This window comes from Natrix helvetica (genome assembly GCF_964273705.1).
Source record: "Natrix helvetica genome assembly, chromosome: 3".
Lineage (NCBI taxonomy): Eukaryota > Metazoa > Chordata > Lepidosauria > Squamata > Natricidae > Natrix > Natrix helvetica.
The window spans coordinates 84,716,288-84,739,271 of record NC_138549.1 but is presented as its reverse complement, the minus strand read 5'-3'; the positions used below and the strand labels follow the sequence as shown (position 1 = coordinate 84,739,271).

At 37.7% G+C, this 22,984-nt stretch overlaps 1 protein-coding gene across 4 annotated transcripts; it reads right to left on the bottom strand.

The window, feature by feature from the left end:
* Positions 1 to 7,447: 7,447 nt before the first annotated feature.
* On the bottom strand, positions 7,448 to 17,835 carry HCCS (holocytochrome c synthase). 4 transcript variants are annotated; one of them, XM_081946617.1, is made up of 7 exons: positions 17,715 to 17,835; positions 13,402 to 13,553; positions 12,847 to 12,983; positions 11,581 to 11,729; positions 9,707 to 9,826; positions 7,914 to 8,000; positions 7,448 to 7,734 (listed from the first exon to the last, which is right to left on the bottom strand). In XM_081946617.1, exons 2-7 carry the CDS (start codon positions 13,505 to 13,507, stop codon positions 7,536 to 7,538), a joined length of 798 nt encoding a protein of 265 aa, XP_081802743.1. In that variant the 5' UTR covers positions 13,508 to 13,553; positions 17,715 to 17,835; the 3' UTR covers positions 7,448 to 7,535. The 4 variants fall into 4 exon arrangements, with proteins under 4 accessions (XP_081802743.1, XP_081802742.1, XP_081802745.1 ...); XM_081946616.1 differs by having other exon boundaries at positions 17,672 to 17,811; XM_081946619.1 differs by lacking the exon at positions 17,715 to 17,835 and adding an exon at positions 16,667 to 16,691.
* Between the last annotated feature and the right edge of the window lie 5,149 nt (positions 17,836 to 22,984).

Sequence of the window (22,984 nt, the reverse complement as noted above, 5' to 3'; positions counted from 1 at the left end):
TATAGCTTTAATGTTTTTCGTGTGGCTTCTGAACTCTAAATATATGATGGCCTATTATGACATTTCTGGTAGTAATGCGATCACAATAGCATCTTCCTGAGGAAATAATTCATGTCTATAATTTAAGAAAGGTCAGGTTTAAGTCAAGGCCATCTGTAACTTCATGAACAGGAGGTTTCATTTCATTAAAAAAAGGCTGCGTAATTGTCATTTTCGCCAAGGAAAAGAGTTCCTTAATTTTGTGAGGTAGACTTAATCATTTATTTCTGAGTAAATGGCACACAGCTGCTAACATATTCCTTAATGCCTTAAATGTGTGTGACAAAAGACTCCACTTTTTGATGGGAAGCTACTAAGGAAATTATGAATTCAAAAAACAATATGTCGTTTCATATTATGTGTAAAGACAAGAAAACTAAATGAAGTGTTGTGACAAATGACAAATGCCATTGCAGAAAATTACACTTCTAATTATAATCATTCATACTCTTGGCTCCAACAATCATGTTAGGTGCAGCTATATTTATAGATAGAAGGCAGGTACATATGGGCCTCTAAATATTGTAGATTTTTCCATCAATTTGAACTTTATGGCAACTTCCTGAAGCCAAAGAGAAGCAGGCAAAGCTGTAGGACCTCAGGGATTGGCACCAGAGTCCACAGGATACTAAATTATTATTATTAGTATGCTCTTTTAACGACCTCATAATCCTTTGCAGGGTGGAGTGGGCAACTGAATGGAGCTGAGTGTTTACTGGCCGGATGCCCTTCCTGTCACCAATGCAGAGGTTTTTTTCCAGCAGAACTATTCCCAGTGTGCCCAGAGAGAGAAATATCTGCCTCTACCTAGGATCAAACTCACACTCTTCTGTGAGGTAAGAGGTCCACCTCTAGGCCAGGATAGTGAATGTATGGGTAATATTACAATGCATGTAGAAAAGAAGTGGATCATACAGGTAGCCCTTGAATTAGAAACCCAATTAGGATCAGAATTTCTGTTGCTAAGCAAGACAGTTGTTAAGTGAGTCGCACTCAATATTATGGCTTTTGCCACAGTTGTTAAACAAACCACTGCAGTTATTAAGTGATTCATGCAATTATTAAGCAAATCCAACCTTAACATTGCTTGTCAGACACCAGCTGGGAAAATTGCAAATGGCAATCACATGATCCTGGGACAGTGCAACATCATAAACAGATAATAATTGCCAAGTGCCTAAATTTTGATCATATGACATGAGGATGCAGCAATGGTTGCCAAGTATGAGCCCCAGAGGTGGGTTGCTACCGTATTTTTCAGAGTATAAGACTGCACCGGAGTATAAGATGCAACAAGGTTTTGAAGAGGCAAATTTTTTAAAAAAAGTTTTTGCACTCTGCAAACCTCCCAGAAACGACCCATTTTTCGTGAAAATGGGCCCTTTTTTTTAAAAAAAAAAAAAGGGCATGAATAGCCCTTAGGAGACTTGTAGAGTGCTTCTGGGAGGGGGGGGCAAAAATGAGCAGAAAACGGGCCCGTTTTTTGTCATTAGGAAGCTTTTAGAGTGCTCCTAGGGGCTGGGGGGGGGGCAAAATTGAGCAAAAAAGGGTCTATTTTTGCTCATTTCTGCCTTCCTCAGCCCCCAGGAGCTCTCTCAAAGCTTCCTACAAGCTATGCATGGTCATTTTGGTGAAGGGGCGGGCTTTCAGGAGGCAAAAAAATGATGTATTCAGTGTATACGACACACCCAGATTTTCTGCCTTTTTTGAGGGAAAAAGGTGTGTCTTATACTCCAAAAAATATGGTAATTTTTTTACTACCAGTTCAGGTGCCCTCCCACGCACACGGTCAGGAGTGCACCTCCCGCTGCCGCTACTACCGGTGTGGCAACTAAAATCCTCTGGCGACACAAAAAAGGGGGTGGTGGGTGGTGTTCCTTGGGTGGGAAGGGGGCAGCAGGGCAATGGCCAAAGGGAATTTCGACGTGGGTGACGACGAAGCAAGTTTGCATGAACTCCAGGGGCAAACTGGTAGGAAACAGGCCGCTCTTTTTAAGTGTCTTTTAAGACAAACCATCACCCCAAACTACTGGAAACTAGAGCCAAGAGTTAATGCCACCGAAAAGGCTCCCCTGATACCGTAATAGGAGAGGAGAGGAAAACAGTTCTGATGCTTTTAGAGCAGTCTCTCTCAACCTTGACAACTTGAAGATGTCTGGACTTCAATTCCCAGAATTCCCCAGTCAGTATTCCCTGGCTAGGGAATTCTGGGAGTTGAAGTCCAGACATCTTCAAGTTGCCAAGGTTGGGAACCATTGCACTTTGCTAAGTGACTTAAAACTAGACATTGGGAAACTAGTATCACTTCAAGCCCATCACATTAAGAATTTACTGAACAGTGAAACAGTTACTAAATTTTACTGAGTTTACTAAGTTACTAGTTACTAAGGTTCTTGATAAATGACTATCAGACTTTGAAAACCTGGTATCAGTGGATCATGTTCAACAATTTTGTTGAATTAACAACTAAAAAGGTTTTTAAATTGGAATTGTTATAGTTCTGAATTTTCCTGTAACAAACCGCCCAATCACATGACACCCCCCAGCCACGCCCACCAAGCCACGCCCACAGAACCGGTAGTAAAAAAATTGAATTCCACCATGGGGGGGGGGCACTGAGGATCAGTTTGTAGCACCAAGGGGGCGGTGGACTGAAAAAGTTTGGGAACCACTGGGTTAAAGGTATACACTACATTTGCATCCCCATGGAATTAAAACTTCTTTTTCATAATTAATTCCAAAGCACTACACAGTCTTGCCATCTAAGCCAATGTCATATGTTACATAGCAGCGGACCAGATGAAATGTAGAATTTTAAAACAGGAAAAAAAGAAAAGGTTCTGTTCCTTGCTTTACTTTTACATACTTCTATCACATCCATCTTGCCGCTTCTTTAAAAAGCCACAAACAATGGACCTTTTCCTTATGGGAACTCCTCCAGTCTTCAAGAATTATAGCTATTGTTCCATAGATTTCCATATATTTATTATATCGGATATGTCCTTATCAAATATTTTGCCTCATTTCTAGCATGAACATTTTCCCCCTTTTTTCCTTGTACTGCAACTGGTTATTTTTAGTGAGCTTTTCAGAATCCCTTTCCTGGTCTGTGAATGCCGATCATCAACGAACAGTGTGTGTGTGGATTTCACATGTTGCTTTGTTATCTTCTGAATTCAGCCTAAATCCAGCAGAGGGAAATGCTTTGTAGGCAAAGCAGACTTCCAACAAAGCAGACAGCTGATGCAGCCTTCAGTCAGATACAGCTTTTGAATCTGATGGTGCTGTGCATTCAAACTGGGACTATTAGTTGCCTTTGAAAAGAGAAGGACGGGAACAATTCACACATAGGTGCTATGTCACTTCATTATGAATCATTAGGTAACTTCATTATGTCACATCCAAGTCTTTCCCTTTGATCACCAAAAGTAGCCTTCAACTGATCCCTTGAGGGAAGAGGCCTTATGTCATCACTTCCAGTACCAGAAAATACAGTGAACTTATTTTTTGCTTTAAGTCAAGAAGTGTCGTCGTCCCCGCTCTGAGTATGTTAAATCTTGCCACCTACCATATTGTCTTGGGAGTCCTCTGGTCTGAAGAGATGAGCAGCCATATACATTTAGCAATAAAATAAATATTTTATTTTACATTTTTACCCCTTTATTACTTTTACTCAAGGTGTATAATAATGATTCTTGCTCCTATTTTCCCCACAACAACCCTATGAGCTGAGTTGGGTTGAGAGAGAGGGACTGGGCCAAGGTTGCCCAGCAGTCTTTCATACCTAAAGAGGAATTAGAGCTCAGAGTTTGTTAGTTTCTAGCCAGGTGCCTTAACCACTAAACTGAACTGGCTCCCTATTAATATTAGTCACAAATACCGTTCTCTCCCCGTTGTCCCGTATTAACGTTTGGTTTCAAGACTTTCTTTCATACTGTCACCTCATCTTCCTGTTTCTGAAACAAACTTCTCTCTAGGCTTTTAACAAGATAAGAAAAGCTGATCTCTTCTATTTTACTTGGGGAAAGATAGGCGTGCACAACTGTAAAATTTGAGAGGCTTCCCACAAAGAAGAGGAGGGTCAACCTATTTTTTAAAGCACCAGAAGGCAAGACAAGAAACAATGGATGGAAACTAATCAAGGAGAGAAGCAACCTAAAAATAAGACGAAATGTCCTAACAGTAAGAACAATTACCCAGCAAAACAGCTTGCCTTCAGAGGTTGTGAGTGCTCCATCACTGGAGGCTTTTAAGACACTGGACAGCCACTTGTCTGCAATGGTATAGGGCAGTGGTGTCAAACTCACAATGTCAATGTATCTTCACATGACATATTTCTTCAGGACTGTTTTCTTCTTCAATAAACCATGCATGGGCATGGCCAGCCCGTGATGCATCTGGCCCGTGGGCCAGGAGTTTGACAACTCTGGTACAGGGTCTCCTGTTTGAGGGGATTGGAATAGAAGACATCCAAAGTCCCTGTTATTCTGTTAAAATGGATTCAAGTTGAATGGCCTCACTTTTAGATTGCATTTCCACATTTTTGTGTCTTGAGAAGAAAGATGAAACTGGGCTTTTGTTGCTTATTAGCTAGTTTACATAACATCATTAATTCTCCCAAAACCAGTGCTTCTCCAGCATATTCAGATTCTATTGGATCTGGGGAGTTACGTAATCATGAAAGTCTGACTTTTTTTTAGGATTGTTTCTTTGTAGAATCTTACGTTTAAATCCCCTTGCCTACCATAACACCTACCATCTCAAATTGGAACAGTACCATTCATCAATATACTGCAAATAAGAACAGGGTAAAAATAGACAACATCAAATGTCATGACAGCAAGTTTTATGGTGACCCAACGTAGGGTGGGTAGGGCTATAACTGAAATAAGGTATTAAAAAGGGAATTCTAAATTTCTGGATATTTGGATATCAGCTCATCTAAAATTTCAAACTTGTATGAGATTATGCTACTAACGTGCTAGCCTATCAGCACAAAATTCATGCACTGAACTTTCCATTTTGTGATTATCTTATTGGCTTTTTTTCTAACCAATATTCTTCCTTGCAGACAGAAGTATTTTATTTTCTGATCCTGTTGCTTTCTCCAGGCCTTTGGCATAGATTTATTGATGCCAAGAACTTACATATTGGGGTCCTGGGAATGACTAAGCTATTAGATGCTGGCTAGAAGAGTAAATGATGATGTGATTGAAGAGGAACCAGACAGTCCATATTATGTAGCCTCTACAAACTGTACCCTAAAGCTTCTATTCTCTGTTCTTCAAAAGTATTTTGTTAAATCATTTCTTCCAGAACAAAGCAATACACGGAGCCTCACTACTTTAGAAAACATAATTAACATAAAACATTTTTGAACCAATGAGATAAAGCAAAGTTTATTAAAATATAATAATCATATCTACTATTCAACCAAAACATAACTGAGTGCAGCAATTTATAGTGTACATCTCTGGGTGTCGGGGTGTACTTTAAACCATACATAAAGTTATCTAAGAATAAGACATTGCGTAGCATGGCATAGCATGTACATTATTTTGTGAACATACCTGAAAATAAACAGACGAAACATTGTATAAATTGTGATTTATATTTATTACTATGTGACTTCTGTCTTATTACTCAAGAATTAAAACCAATAGGAAGTTGCAAATCCCAGTCATAACAAACCTTTCCTTGTGGCGCAAGTTGCATCATGTGACATTTTGTCTCTTTGCAGAGCTGGGGTGGGCGTGGCCTGCATGTGACTCATCTGGCCCACAGGCTGCCAGTTTGAAACCCCTGTGTTAGGCGATTTGCAAGCAGGCCAGGCAGATGAATGCTACAAAATGCAGGTTGGCATAGGATAGTGCTACAGCAAGATGCAAATCCAGGAAGGTGGGTGGGGTGGATGCTGCAGTGCGGAATGGGGGTTGTTGCAACACAGTACAAATGCAACCAGATGGCTGCAGCATGGCATGGGCACGGGGGTTGCTGTGGCACAAGTGTAGACAGAGGGTGGGTGCTACAGCATGGCACAAGTGGGGGGGAGGGTGTGCTGCAGCATGGCATAAATTCAGGCAGATCATGAATTAGTATAATCTCATTTGCTGCCTGAAGGTGGCATGGGAGAAAAAGTAACAGTAGTAGGAGCAACTTATTGGACCAATTAACGGCCTCTTACTGGCTTCTCCATTGATTTTGCTTGTGGGAGCCATCAGGGCAGAGAAGGTTGCAAAAGACGGTCCCATGACCATGGGATACTGCAACCATTGTTAAGTACGAGCCAGTAACCAAGCACTTGGATCACAATCCTGTAATTGTGGGGATGCTGCAGTGGCTGTTGGTTCAAGACTCCCTCATTTAGAGCATTGTAACTTTTCAACAGAGTTCTGTGCACCTCAGCATAGTCATGCCAGCCACATGACCACAGAAGCATCTTTGGGCAATGCTTGCTCCCTCAGCTAGGAAATTGAGATGAGCACTCCCCTGGAGCCGGCTACAACTTTACTTTTTAAAAAGACTTTGAATAGTCATTGAATGAGTGGTCGTAACCCAAGGACTAACTATAAGATACAGGTAGTCCTTAACTTACAACAGTTCACTTAGTGACCGTTCAAAGTTGCAACAGCACTGAAAAAAGTGACTTATAACCGTTTTTAAAACTTATGACGGTTGCAGCATCCCCATGGATGCAAGAACAAAATTCAGATGCTTGGCTACTGACTCACATTTATGACAGTGGCAGTGTCCCGGAATCATGTGGCCACTTTTTGCAACCTTCTGCCAAAGGTAGTGGGGAAATCAGATTTACTTTACAACCATATTACTAATTTAGTAACTGCAGCGATTCACTTAACAAATGTGGCAAGAAAAGTCATAAAATGGGGCAAAACTCACTTAACGAATTTCTAATTTGAGGCTCAATTGTGGTCATAAGTTAAGGAGTACCCGTACTTAATCATGCCTGACAATTTTGTCTATTATATCAAATGATTTCTGAATACTTTATAGTGGGTATTATACACTGATTTGTGAATAAAACATAGTTTGTTTATGACTATGATCATTTTGAAGCATCACACTTGGCCAATAAAGAATTCTATTCTACTCTTCTATTCTATTTTTCCCTTTTTTTGACAACAGATAGTATCTTTTCAAAGTAAAATCAAATTTATATTTAACTGTAGATTTAGGGCACTGATATCAAAGCAATACTGCTAATAACTAATCCAATTAAATCATCTTGATGCATGAGGAACCTTTGAGTATTCTGGTAAAATATGACTAAAAGGTCAATACAAAAAGAAAACTCTGAAGCTATAATTTTAAAATAAAGGTGCATTTAAAATAATTTATTTTTCCATTATCCCCACTTTGAGCATAAATACAAGCCATCAAATAGAAGCATTGGTAACATAAACTTTATTGAAGTTCACTGTCAGAATAACACTAGATTGAAATAATATAGTCCTGTTCACACCATATAAAATCAATTATGAAGTCCAGCGCCACCAAGCCACCTTCATCCTGTCCCACACAGCAGTCAGGGAATCAAAAGCAGGACGAACATCCAAAATGGTAAACTGATAGTTCTTATCTACATTTCCTCCATCATAATAATCAATAACATATCGGACTTGTGTGCCACAGCGGTCAACAATCCAATCGTGTCTATCAAAAGGAAGTTCATAACTGGAAAGAAATGCAAATCATAATTATGTTCTCTCTGTATATATAGTATGTAGCTCACATTTGCAATTGTAATTGCAGGGGGTACCATATTACCAATACTGAGTCTTCTGTTGAAAAAAAAAAAAAAAAACCTAAATTTAAGATTTTTATCCTTTTAAACAGAAAAAAAATCAACATACCCCATCCAGGATCGTATTCTAGCTCTTGGAGAATATTCCTTAGCTTTACCTCCAAATCGTACAAGTGTTGGTCCACATGGACAGTCCCTAAAAAACAAATTTAGAATTGTGTAATAAAAAACAATGCAGAAAAATAAACTGAATACATCCAACCAAGACAGACATTTCAGCCCTACACAGCCATAACTAAGACTTAAAAGTCATAGCAAAAGAAGTCCCCAATTTAGAAAATAAAATATTGTGTCTTACAAAATGCTCACAAGAAATATCAATTAAAAGCAAACCTCTAAAGTTAATAATATATATATTAACTCTAGAGGATTTTATAATATATATTGTATTAATATGGGGGATTAATATCTATATTAATTCTCTGTAGCAATGTATGTTAATTTTATTTTATTTGGAGGGATATTTTAATATAAATCTGATGGAAAATTAAATATCTATCATTTTTGTTAATAGGAAGTTTGTGATTTCCAAAAAAGCAGCAGTATACTTTCATTTTTTAGTTTTCATATTATTTTATTATAGTAACAGAAATACTTATCCAAAAAATAGAAACAAAAAAAATTATTACATTTTTAAAAACATTATCCTGGCTTTTACAGCTCTGGTTAGAATGCAAGGATAGTGAAGAACTGAATAATATTTATTGTGCATCTCACTTACATATGTAGATTGGCAAGAAATGATGAAGGTCATGCCCCCACATATCTTTTGAGGAAAAGTATGCTTATTGATCTAATGACAATATAAACAATATTCAAACAGTCTGTTAAGAATTCAGGTAGTCCTCGACTTATGGCTGAGTCAGTCATAAGTTGTCATGTGTTTGAGTTTTGATCATGTCACATGAGGATGCTGCAATGGTCATAAATGAGAAAACCGGTTATAAGTCACCTTTTCAGTGCTGTTGTAATTTTAAACAGTCACTAAATGAACTGTTGTAAGTTGAGGAATACTTGTACTTAAAGACAAACTGGATTCTAGGAAGTTAAACTGAATCAATTTGGTGTAGTGCTTAAAGCATCAGGCTAGAAATCAGAACACTACAAGTTCTGCCTTAGATACAAAGCTAATTGTGTTACTTTGGGCAGACACACTCTCTCAGCCTAGGAAACACCCCTAAGTGGCAAACTGCTTCTGAAATCCTGCAAACAAAATTGCAAGAACTAGGCCAGGCAGTCACCAAGAGTCAACACTGATTCAAAGATACTGACTTAAAGGAGAGCTATTGACGTTGTATAGGTTGGGGGAAAAAAGAATCACTAGAATGTCCAGAAATGATTTCTATCAGTTTCCCATTTTTACTATTAGAATATGGGTAGTCCTTGACTTAAAACAGTTTGCTTAGTGACCATTCGAAGCTACGACACTGAAAAAAGTGACATGACCATTTTTCATATTTACGACCGTTGCAGCATCCCCATAGTTACATGATTTATATTAGGATGCTTGACAGCTGACTCACATTTATGACATTTGCTGTGTCTTGGAGTCATGTGATCACATTTTTGTGATCCTCTGACAATCAAAGTCAATGGGGAAATCAGATTCACTTAACAACCATGTTACTAATTTAACAACTGCAATGATTCTCTTAACAAATGAGGCAAGAAAAGTTGCAAAATGGAGCAAACATCACTTAACAAATTTCTCACTTAGCAACATACATTTTGGGCTCAATTGTGGTCGTAAGTTGACAACTCCTGGCACTATTGTTTTTTTCAGAACACATCCAGACATGCAAATCAGAAAGCATTATCATTTAAGATTGTATATATACTTGCCTAAGATGAAGTAATTCCCATTTTAAAATTTCTTTCCAAGTCTGTTCATTGTTCCGGTTATGAATTTTGATAATATTAGACATATCTTCTGGGTTCATGTCATCATCTTTCCATCTCCAGCTAACAAAAAACAATACTGAAAAAGTTAGCAAGACAAAGAGGTAAGCTATTTATGTGGTATTTGCTAGTATAATGTAAGATTTAAGATGTTGGGATGGACTGGAAAGATCCAGGTTCATGTCTTCATTTGACCACTGAGTTTGATGAGTGACTTTGGGCCAGTTCACTGCTTCTCAACCCAGTTATTTCCTACAACTGCTGTTGTGTAGAGGCAGTATTACATAATCCTCCATTCCCTGAAGAAAGCAGGGACGTAAATACAATATAATAAATATCTCTGTCTCCTCCTCCTTCTTTCACTCTAATTGGGGAAAGAATTGTGCTGACCTTAAACATTGAATCAAGATTAACTTCTCCCTACTCTTTTACTAAACATACAATAAGTCGTTGTGCAATTTAGGAAGCAAGTACAAAGTTCATAAATAATGTCACATAAAGAAACTACTAAGGAAGATTTTGAGCCAGTTTGGTATGGTGGTAATTATATCAGACTAGAAATTGGAAGACTTGGCGATTCTAGTCCTAGCTTAAGCATAAAGCCAGCTGGGTGACCATCTCTTTTAGCCCTAGGAAAAAGGCAATGGCAAATCACTTCTGAAATCTTGCCAAGAAAACTGCAGGGAGCCATCCAGGCAAACACCAGAGTCAACATTGGTTCAAAGGTGTGGACACTGGTTTGAAGGCGTGGACACATGCACTCATGTACACAAGCACACATTTAAAAGAAGATTTTAGGTGCTTTTTAAAACTTAATAAATGTAAACAACAAAGCCAATTAACATTTACCTTGCAAATCTGCCCCAAATTCCAGATAGGTTGGGGCATGAATAGGGAGAAAAAGAAAAAAATCCAATGCTTCTACATTATTACAACACTAATAATAACATAGCAATTATTATCTATATAAAATTACAACTCATTTTTAAAGTAAGATAACTCTTGATCACCTGGAATCAAACTGTCAGCAATAAAGAGCCAGTTCAAAAGCTAAGATTTGATGAATTTTGTTGGAAAAAACTTAGTTTTGCTTTCAATTAATCTTTTTGGCAACTGTCCAAGTATAAATTCATAAAAGGAGAACTAAATATTTTTGGAATTTAAAAATACATTAACAACATAATCTCTTAACCTCAAAATCTCTGGTGCTCCATAATAAGAACATTCAACCAATAAAGTGCTACCAATGGATATTATTAAAGCAGGCATATCAGTGTACTTTCAAAACTACCGCTTCTCCAGCTTAAGAAAAATGACAACCAATTTTTCTGACTGACTTCTGGAAAGTCCAATTAACCTGAAGAATTCTTATATATTCCAAAAATCCTGTATATCGTCCAAACTATTTTTCTATCATTTTTAATTGATAATGAATTGTGGGTTTAACCTCCAGAAATCTCTAATAAACTGCAGCGGTTTGGAAGCAGCCAAGGAATCTGGTCCAAAGAAGGAATGCAAAAATTATTTTAACTGAATATACTGCTATTCTAAACATGAAAATATACTGTTTTGAGTAACATATTCCTTTTGTAATCGTGTATAAATAATTGAGTGACAGTAACTATGTCATTTCTACTCATATTTTACCAAAAAAATCCTTTCTCACCATTTTTAGGTAAAGGTATTTCAAAAAAATCATTTTTTGTGAGAATTTCAGTCAAATGTTACAATAGGAAGATATGAGAAATATTTTTGTGTTTCTATACATATCATTATTCTGCAAAACTAATATAAAACTAAATTTATAATTCACTTACCCTTTTCTAAGCATTGCATTCCAAAACATCTGTTCTGAGGGATAAACCCATTTTTGTTCTGAATTAGCTCTAGGAATAGTTGACTCTTCTCTTACTGTAGATAATTGAAAAGGTTGCCCAGGGGATGGTTGTTGATTAGGAGGTGGCATCTAAATAAAATATTAAAAACAGAAAGTTAGAGAAGCAAATACAATATATATAATAATGTATTTAAAATAAGTTTAATTCTGGTATGTTGTTTTGACTAGAAGCCAAATAATGAATGGACCAACGTTTGTCTTTTAGTACTCCATGCAGATTTTACCTAATTCTGAGATTGCCTAATTTATGCCGCTGCAGTTTTTCAACTATTTCCTTTCTATATTTGTAGATAGGTTTCTGGGAATCAAAGACCAATTCTTAACAATTCTGGGTATCTCTTTCTTTTCAACTGAGATACTTTTTTGGAACTATAATGTATCTTACAGATTAGCAAGAAATATAAACAATTGGGAACAGCAGAGATGAAAACCGAAATTAAACATGACTAAAATTTAATTAGGAATAGAAAAAATGATGTAATGCTGAAAGCTTTAATATATGGAAGCTACATACCTATATACTTGTTATGCATTATTAAATATAATGAAAGTATCTCCACTGCCAAACTGTTAAAACAGCTATGACATGCTCTTAATTTTAAAAAGGCGCTGAAAGGTTACACATTCACCTTGAGAGGAATAATTTCTCCTTTTTCTCATATTAAAATTAATTTTGAAGGGACGGTAATCCTGCACTTAAGGTTTTTGGAAGCTGTTTGCAACATTAGAATTTCATGTTATACGCCTCTCAAGTTAAACTAATAACATTTCATCAATCACTGAGTTCACCTAGCTAAAACATTAGAAACTAGCCAAATTCTTATTAAAAAATGAATACAGCGACTGTCACAAATATCTAAACTTATTGGCACAATTACTTGAAAAATAGCTTTTCCAAAATTATGCCAGTTGTGCTTTGAAAAAGGCAGATATAAAGAAAGGAATATATCTTGATTATTTCTAAGGACAGCCAGGTACAATGTTTTCAGCAGGAAAATTTGTGTTCATCTTTGATAGTTATTAAAAAGTTTAATTTAGTCTCAGTTACAATATGACAAATGGAAGCATTAAGATTTTAAGAACTCATTTTGAAAGCAGAAACAGAGTAATAGCAAATTGACACCTAATCTTACAAAACATCTCTTTTGTAATTGATAGTGCACTGGAGGAACAAGACTGAAGTTACCATATTGCTAGGATCAATCTTTTCTTCTGTAGGAGATTTAGCAGGGCATTGTACATATTCATATGCTCTTTCTTGATGTGCAGGGACAGGTGGGTTCTGCTTCTCACTGGAACTGTCACCGGATTTCATTGGAGAGACTGAAACAGCAAAAAAGTATTAAAACTCCAGATGTTAATCTACATACGTACTAGGAGTAAAAACTTAATTCTGTAATGCAACTTCTCGTCTCTGTTTCAGATTAGCAAGGCCTATGGTACTCATTTTACTCTTTAATGTTCTTCCAAACCATTAGAAACAAGCCAGAAATTTTACCTCTGAGCTATTTGACTTCAATGGCCAAATTTAGCTTTCCTCTAAATTAAGGAGGGATAAAGAAGTACCATGCAGCAATTATAACCCATTTCTACAACTAAATGGATGGAAGATGGAGTTTTTCATGCTTATCAGTCAGTAGCTAAATACTTATAATGAAAATGTGTATACTGCTCCTGTTTTTTAAAAAGATCTTTATTCCTGAAAAAATGCCTGATTAGTTTAATAAGAGTGAACAGTCACCTTCCACGTTCTTCTGATGCATGGGACATTGTGAGATTTCATTTTGAGGCTGCTCTGACACAGTTGTCTGAATTGTAGTTAACGGAGAAGATGCAGATAAACCCATGACAATCTTGACTTTCTGCTTTACTTTAAATTACTGGATAGATCATCTGAAATTCAAATCAATATAATTTACAGACAACAACAAAACACTTACAGATAATATGCCTAATAGAAGGAATATTAAAAACATTGTATCAATTATAAAACGGATCTCCTTTAAAAATACTAGAATATTTTCTAAACTATTTCCATCATAAGTAAATATATTAATTCTCCCCAATATTTTATTTGTTCCTTAAACTCCCAATTTCTTTCTTTTTCAGGATCAAATCCATTCATTTTTTTTTTATCTTCCTCTTCAGCCGAGTCCATTCATTCTTCCTCCATATGTTTCTTTCACAATTTATCGTCAATCATTCTCTCTGTATCATCAAACAACTTCAATGCACTTATTTTGTTTTTGTCACTTTTTTATAGTTGGTACTCAGTTATCATCCATTTAGTGTTTTACCACATACATTTAAGAAGTTGGGCGTTTTAGTTTCTTTCAACAAACTTTCAATCCTTAAAACAGATAAAGTTATCTTTCAAATCTATCAAAATAAATGCCCTTTCAAAGGCATTTAGGTTGATTGTCATCTCTACATGTTGTAATTAATTATGTAACTCAACTACATACAGTATGAAGAATAGTTTTCTTTTACATTTCGTGTAGGTTCCAAAACCTAATTTCACTGGATAATCTCAGATGCAGGCCAATTCCTTCACACAATGCACATAATCAGCCATCTTAAACATATTTCCCTAAATTAAAAAATCCCAAGGGCTACAATATTTTCTAAGCATTACTTTATCATGTATCCATAATTATTTGCATGAAGACTTTTAGAAATGTATTAAGGGCTACATAGTGGCAGAGAAGTAGGGGAAGGAGATTGTAAACAAAACAGAAAATAGATATGTCCAGAATAAAAACTCTGCATAATTTCACTTTTTTATATAAATTGATTTAAGCTACATCACTTCACATTTTATCAAGTTCTAAAAATACTAAGCTTATTTGTTAATGACTGGTTGCAACTGGGGCTAAACTAAATTCCCTTCTCTAACTACTCTTTTTTGTTACTTCTTTCAACTTTATAAACTTTTTAAGGTGCAGCAACTCGAACAGTACATTGTGTACAAAATGGGCCACATTCAGAATTTAATGCCATTATGATAGTACTTTTTAAAATCCTTTAAATCGTTTTCCTAAGCAAACTATGCCAATGCATTCATCAAGCTATGACCCAAGATCTCTTTTCCAGTCAATGGTTAGCTCAGACCTCACTGAGGACACTTTACATATATATTTTTCAGATACTATTCTCAGAATGTACTCATGGGAAAGGGAAATTATTTGTTACTTTACTGAATAATTATTGTTATTAATTTTCACATACAGGACAGATGAATTTTTTTATCAAGGCATTTATCTTCATTTTAGAAAGGCTTTCAGATCATTAGCAATTGCCTTTTTGATTAATTGGTACTCTGTTTAAAAGCTTTTTTAATAAGCTGAGTTAATGGCTATACAATTTAGTCACAGTTTCAACTATTTTTCTGGAATCTCATAATTGTTTTGATGTATTATACTTAGCCAGAAAATATGTACAAAATGTTCCATGCATGAACCACTCCATCCATTAAGTAGCTAGACTTGGTGGTCTATGTACAAACAGAAACATGCACGATTTGGTTATTTTAATCCATATACAGTATTAAAGTGTTATAAGGATCAAAATACAGTTATTCCAGGAAGAAATGGGGAGGATGTAGTGAAAAAAGGCAAAATCATGGATTTCTTTGGAAATGAAAATGGGAGTGGAAACAACAAGTAAAGGAGGAAAAGGAGGGAGAAAAAGAAAATACTGTGCAGTTCAGAGTGCTGGCATCCTGGTAGGATGTCATGCTAGGACAGGGGTGTCAAACCTGCGGCCCACAGGTCAGTTGCATCACGTGCTGGCCCCGGTCCCGCCCACTTTAGAGAAGGGGGGGAAAGTCCCAATACGTCATGTGATGCCGCGAGTTTGACACCCCTGTGTTAGGACATTGGCAGCAATAATTGACAGAATGCAAAGGAGGAAAGGTATTAGGAGATCAGAGAATAGGTGGCTCTGTGAGACAGATATGCCACCCATGATTATTGGTAACAGTGGAGGGGAGGGACAAGCAGAAGGGAAAAACTTGGAAAAATTGAATAGGACAAGGCTGTGTGCAAGTTATGAAGAAATGGGGAGAAGGGTAACATTACTAGCCTTCCCTACTTTCTGTATAAAACTACTTTATGATACCTCTGACTGCTTCAGTCAAGTAACTACAGTTTGAAATAAAGGACAATTCCCATTTCATGACTGCCCCATTAGCTACCATAGATTTTCCCAAGAAAAGAAATGGAAAATAAAAACACTTTAAATTAACTAAAATAGTATAACTTGTTAGATGTAACTACACATATGTTTTCAACTAATATTAGAAACACAAGCAACACCGGAAAAGTATCAGGAATACTAAGATATTAATAGAATTATAACATGAAGCTTCAAGGATTGAACAAATCAGACTTGATCACTTGTTACATAATTTTTCCATCACAGAATAATGCTTCCTTTACAATTAGGCCACCATCAAGTCAGAGCTTGGAACAACTCGAAACAAGCAGTGCAAGATCGGAAGGCATGGAGACACCTGGCCCATAAAATTGCCAAGACTTGTACAGGACTGAATGGATATAGCAATAGCAATAGCACTTAGACTTATATACTGCTTTACAGCCGTCTCTAAGCGGTTTACAGTCAGCATATTGCCGCCAACAATTTGGGTCCTCATTTTACCAACCTCAGAAGGATGGAAGGCTGAGTCAACCTTGTCTCAATATCATCATCCTTATCCAATTAGATATTTTGAAACGTGAAAGATGAGGTTCAAATCTGGACAATCCTAGGCAGCCATGACAACTATTCACTAGGATAGTGTGTAGGAAACACAAAATGAAGGCAGTAATAGATGTACCTATGAGAAATGAAATGTGAAAATTAAAATGAGGAAAAAACCAGATTTGGGGGAAGAGGGGTCTACATCTGCATGGGGGGAAGAGGGGTTACATCAAGACTGTAGAATTTTTAACTAATCTCTTTATCGACATTTTAATCCACATATAAAAAACTCCTAAAATCCTCACCTTCTCATCTCACAACATAGCCACCATAAGCAGCGCCTTCAAAGGCTTGGATATGAGTTTATACAGGTAGTCGACTTACAATAGTTCGCTTCATGAATGGTACTGGAAAAAGTGACTTATGACCATGTTTCCCTTATGACCATTTCAGCATTTCCATGATCACACGATTTACATTCAGATGCTTGACAACGGATTTACATTCAGATGCTTGACAACTGACTCACATTAATGACGGTTGCAGTGTCCCAGGGTCATAGGATTCCCTTTTTTGGGGACCTCCTGACAAACAAAGTCAGCGGGGAAGCCAGATTCAATTAATAACCATGTTTCTAATTTAACAACAGCAGTGATCCACTTAACCAAGGCGGCAAGAAAAATCATAAAATAGGACAAACATTCATTTCGTCAATTTCTCACTTTGCCACATACATTTTGGGCTCAATTGTGGTCGTAGGTCGAGGACTACCTGTACTTACGTAACCATGAAGAAAAAAAATTATCTCCTTTCTTGCCTGAGCTGGGTCGACCCAAGGTCACCTTGTTAAAAAAGGCCGATTTCTAGCCTGACATAAATCATGAATAGTTACGTATGGCGAAGCAATTCGACACACACAGGATGGCCACTAGCTTCTGTCTCAAAACCACGTTTTTTCTAGCAATTTAGATATTTTGGGTCATTTTATCCCCTCCTATCACGAGTTTTCGGCTTCCTTTCTCCCTCAGTCCCCGAGGCGGAGAGGGTGTCCACCAGCTCCGGTTTCTGGCCCGGGTTTCGGGGCGGAAGGAAGGAAGAACTGAAGCCAACGTGTAACCCCAAATGACAGCTGTATCGTGGGTTTATCTCCTTGTACCCTCCCCTCCATCACAGAGGAAAGCCTGCCCTCCCCCGCCCCAACTCGGCTAAAGAAACCGCTAAAAGAGGCGTTGGCGCGCGCTTTTTGTCCCGCGCTCGTTCTCATTTCACGCGGGGAGGGGAAAAAAAAAAGACGAGGCGCATTAAATTACCTCAACTCTAATCTCCGGAGCCCGAGTTCCCTGAGAAACTCACCTCACGCCTCTCGCGAGAAAAGGACGTTCTACGGTTGGGCGGAGCTTTAAAGACGAACGTCGAATTAGATTAAAGGGGGCGGGGGCGGAGAAGGAGGTGTGGGGCGGGTTTTGGAAGAGCGCCAGTCGACGGAGAGGGAGGTTTAGAAGAAGAATCTTGTAGTTCGTTTCCACGGTAACCGTAGACTCTGCTTGCTTAAGGTCGCGCCTGCGCAAAATCATGGGTTGGGGTGTAAGGTGTTTTCTTAGTCGTCTATGGAGATTCTCAGTCATCCGAGGGTCCCAAAGGTACTTGTTCAAGAAGCAACTGGACTTTCTGGGTTTTCTTTGAAGACGTTTTGCTTCTCATCCAAGAAGCTTCTTCAACTCTTTCTGAGGAAGCTTCTTGGATGAGAAGCGAAACATCTTCAAAGAAAAAACAGAAAGTCCAGTTGCCACTTGAAAAAGCACTTTTGGGACAACCGGGATGACTGAGAATCTCCATGGACACCTGGACTTTGTTTTTTCCAAAACAAAAGTCCAATTGCCTTTTGAAAAAGCACTTTGGGGTGTTTTCCTGTCCATTTCCACTTATTCTAGACTAGAAAGGAAAGGAGCTCAGCTTTCCAATAATAGAATGAAGATATACAGTATATGAAGTTCTTGAAGGAAAAAAAATAGCAGAGCCTTTTGCTTTTTCTGCTTTCTGTCCACTTGCCACAAAAATTGTTTGTCAGTCAATCAAAGAAGGGAATGACAAAATGTTTAGTTTACAGGACTGTTTGGTGGCTTTTAAAACTATGATATGTTTTCCCGATTTAGAAAAAAATATATACATCTGCATGGTGGGATAAATTGTCAGGTGGGTGACTTTGGGCCAGTCTCTCCAACCCAGTCTACCTCATAGGGTTGTTGTGGGGAAAATAGGAAGTAGGAGTACTAGGTATGCTTGCTAACTTGAGCTGATCAAAACATATTTTAAAAAGAGGGATAATGATATTAGAAAGAAGAAAAATAACTTATGGCACCACAAATTAGATAAAGTAACAGAAAATGAAAAAAACTGAGATGCTCTGGGTCTTTAGACAACTATTGGTCAAATAACACCCCAGACTTAACAGTTATTAATAAGAAAGACAACATTGCAATACCTGGAGGCAGAAAAATGATAGTCCTCAACTTAACAACAGTTCATTTAGTGACTATTTGAAGTTACAACAGCACTGAAAAAAAATGAGACCATTTTTCAGATTTATGACCTCCATGGTCACGTGATTTACATTCAGATGCTTGACAGCTGACTCACATTTATGATGGTTGCAGTGTCCTTGGGTCATGTGATCACCTTTTACAACCTTCTGACAAGCAAAGTCAATGGGAAAAACAGATTCACCTGACAACCGGGTTACTAATTTAACAATTGCAGTGATTCGCTTAACAACTGTGGCAAGGAAAGTCGTAAAATGGAGCAAAACGCACTTAACACATTTCTCACTGAGCAACATAAACTTTGGGCTCAATTGTCGTCGTAAAATATAAAGACCTGCAAATAGAAGTGGGATGACTGTGACCGAAGAAAGCAAAGATAGTACCAAACTAACAAGTGCCTTGGGTGCAATATCAAAACATTGTGAGCGCCCCTTGAACACCATCGGCACTGATCAAATTGTCAATTGCAACAAGCAGCTTTACAGGTAGTTCTTGACTTAATGACCAGTCATTTAACAACCATTTACAATGGCTTCAGAAAAGGGTGTTTTATGGCTTGTAAAATCAGGCTGTCATACAATGTTGCAACCTCTCCACCCATGGTCATGTGAGTGTGACCTGGGTGTTTGGCAATCTGTTTGCATATACAACTACCAGTACCTGCCAAGTTTCCACAATCCTGTGATAGTCTTTTGCAATTTTCTCTGCCAGCTTCCCCAGAAAATCAATAGGGAAACCAGCAGGAAACGTTGCAAGCTGCTGCCGCCTATCAAGAGGATTCTCTCTTGTCTCTGGGGGCTGAATGAAAAAGCTGCCTGCTGAAGAGAGGTGAACTCCTTTGATGGGGAGGAGGGCGCTGATCCTTCATCCCGACTTTCCTTTCAGTGCACAGAGATGAAAGGAAGTCAAAATCATAGCAGTAAGCAAAGAGGCTGCGTGGTAAGATAAGGATTGTGGGGTACCTCAGGCAGATGGGGAGGACCAGTGCAGGTTGCATAGCTATCTCTTCACTCCGCGGCTGAAAATCTTGCTTGGATTTTGGAGGAGGATTTTCAGCTCCTAAGTGTAGAGGTAGGGCAGCTAGGTAAGAGTATGGGGTGCCTCAGGGGCAGCATTAGCCTACATAGGTCTCTCCCTTAAAACCCTGCTTGGATTTCAGCAGGATTTTTCAGCTTCTGAGCAGAGCCTCCAGGATCTCCCACCCTCCCAAAGTACCCCTTGCTCCTTACTAGGGAATCCATCTGCTTAATGATCTGGAGTCCTGGGATTGCATTTGTTGAGCAAAGCAGTCACTTGAGCAATCATGATAGCTTGCTTAACTGCTTTACTAAGGACCAAGATTCTAGTCCCAATTGTGATAGTTAAGCAAGGACTATATGCACTTGGAATAGCTTACTTCTTGGAACAATGTCTTTAATATCACTAAGCAACACCATCTGCCTATCCCTATTGGGAAGGACCCAATACGTAGACGGAAATAACAAATCCAATGTAAACATCTGGCTCACTCTACAACCACCCATGATAACGTTTCACAACCCCTCAGAATCTCAAAAGTGCAAAATCAATACCCTTTCCTCCATACATTTCTTGCTTTTATTTCTTTTATGTTCATATTTTAGTTGTGATTGTCAATGATATTTTTTCTTACGATTTTAATTGCTTCAATTTATGAATTTTAATTGGCTGCTATTATATTTGTTGTAGACTGAATCCTTACAGTTTGAACGTGGAATGAAAATGTTTCAATTAATTAAAATGTTTTAAAAAACTGAATGTCTGCTACAAAGGTAATTACTTTTCCAGGTACAATTTGAATATAGAATGTCTGAGTTCACCAAAATGAATCAAGTTAGACAGTTACTACCTACTAAAAATTGGAAAGTACCATGTACTTATGAATTCAGTCTTCAACACAATAGGTAAAATGCTATACATTTTATTGGGAGAGTAATATCCACATTTTCTTCGTATTTTTATTACCAAGAGCATTTAGTATCATGTACTTGCTCTATTTTAAGTTATTTCCCACTTTACTTCAAAGCTAGTCTTGATCCAAAGCCAAATGTCCTGAGACTAGTTAGGTCTGTGCTCCAAACACACCTGAAAAGTGCAAAGTTCAGGAAAATTGTCATATATCTGGTGTTGAAAAATCCCCACAAACCTGTTACTTATATATTATTTAAACTATAAATATAAGGCCTTCAAATAGATTTTAGGTTTACAATATTTTTACGTTCTGGGTAGATTTCCCTGTTATCTCACTGATGAGACCATTTCCAAAGCAATGTTTAATTTTATTAAAATTATCTCCAGATATGCCTAGATACTTTTTAAATATATATTACTAATATTTGTTCTTAATATTTTTTTTCCAGTTTGGGGAGAATACAAGAGCATACATGGGATAATTGATTTATTTAATCTGAATCTTCTCTAATTCTCTGTAAAGTTGGATCTAAGTCCTTATTTTAAATCAAAGGCATGACAGTAACATACCTTAACTTTCAAACATAGCAAGTTACAGATAATATATCAGCTTAAAACAAAGTTTATTTTCAGACTCCCTTTGCATGAATCAATCATGATTTATAGCTCAGCATCAGTGGTGGGTTCCGGATCCCGTTCCAACTGGTACAGTTGGAACTGGCCCGGCGTCACCCACATGGATGCGTCGTACCTGCCTGTGACACCTCCACAAGCCTCCGTGACGCTGCAGCTGCTTGGTGGAATGTCGTGCAGGTGCCATACATGCCATGCGCATGCGTGGAAGCGCCAAAGGCTTAAAGGACAGGTAAGGAGCTCGGGCGGGCAGGCGGGCCCTCCAGAGCACCGTACCGGAACGGTACCCAGTGCTCCGGGCAGGCTCCAGTACTCCTGTACCGGGGCATACTGCCTGCAACCCACCACTGCTCAGCATATTGTTTGAACCAAGCCAGTCAGGACTTGCTCAACAAATCTTTATCATGCAAATTTCGTTAAGTGTCCTATATAAATCATCAGGCATTACTGTAGATTACAATAGTTTTCTATAACAGGAGTGCCAGGTGAGATGAAACAGATAATAGATGAAAATCTGGGAGCGAGGAAACATTTTGTTCCCATTGTCCATATGTTCCTATTATTTTCAAAATGGCTTCAGTCCAGCAGTTTCATAGGTGATTACACCAGGCCAGGGTTGAGTTTATATGAACAGACTTATTAAAGTCATACAGTTTGGGCCCGAGGCACTATTAAAATATTCCCCAATTTCTACTGCAAAACATCTGGTTCTTAGTTCTAACTAGTGTGGCAATACATCATTAAAATTACAATTGCATTGTAATTCTAAGTATTGCAGAACCTTTGCTGAATAGTATTTTCAGAAATGGATGGGAAGAGTAGTTTTCTCTCCTCCAAATCATTTTATTCATAATCAAAAAATATTTGTTATAGGAGCTGGTATACAAGGTAGCGTTTTGTCCTTGGTCTTCTTTGGATTATCTCACTCTTTATCATTTTGCAGGTGAACCAGGAAATAATCAAAACCAACAGTGCTCTTTTACTTGAGATCTCAGCAGAATTCAATTGTAAATTCAACATTTAAAAAAATTAAAAAGCTGCTTAATATAAATTCAGGTTCATTTACATCCAGGATCTATGGAAGGTTGTGTATAGCTAGTAGGGAAAACAATTTTCCTAAAATATTGGTAGCTTTATGCAAATTGGAAAAGAGATGAAAAAATTAGCCTGGCAATATGTGTGGATCTCAGTTTTGAAGAAGTGAGAATTGAAAGTTCTTAATAACAATAGCGTTTAGACTTATATACCACTTCACAGTGTTTCATAGCCCTCTCTAAGCGATTTACAAAGTCAGCATATTGCCCCCAACAATCTGGGTCCTCATTTTACCGGCCTCGGAAGGATGGAAGACTGAGTCAACCTTGAGCTGCTCAGAATCGAACTGCTGGCAATCAGCAGAATTAGCCTGTAACATTGCATCCTAACCACTGTGCCACCACGGCTCTTTTTTTTTTTATTAAAGAATTTAATAGTTTTTACAAATATTTTCCCTTCCCCTTCCTTCCCTCCGCCCCAACCCTA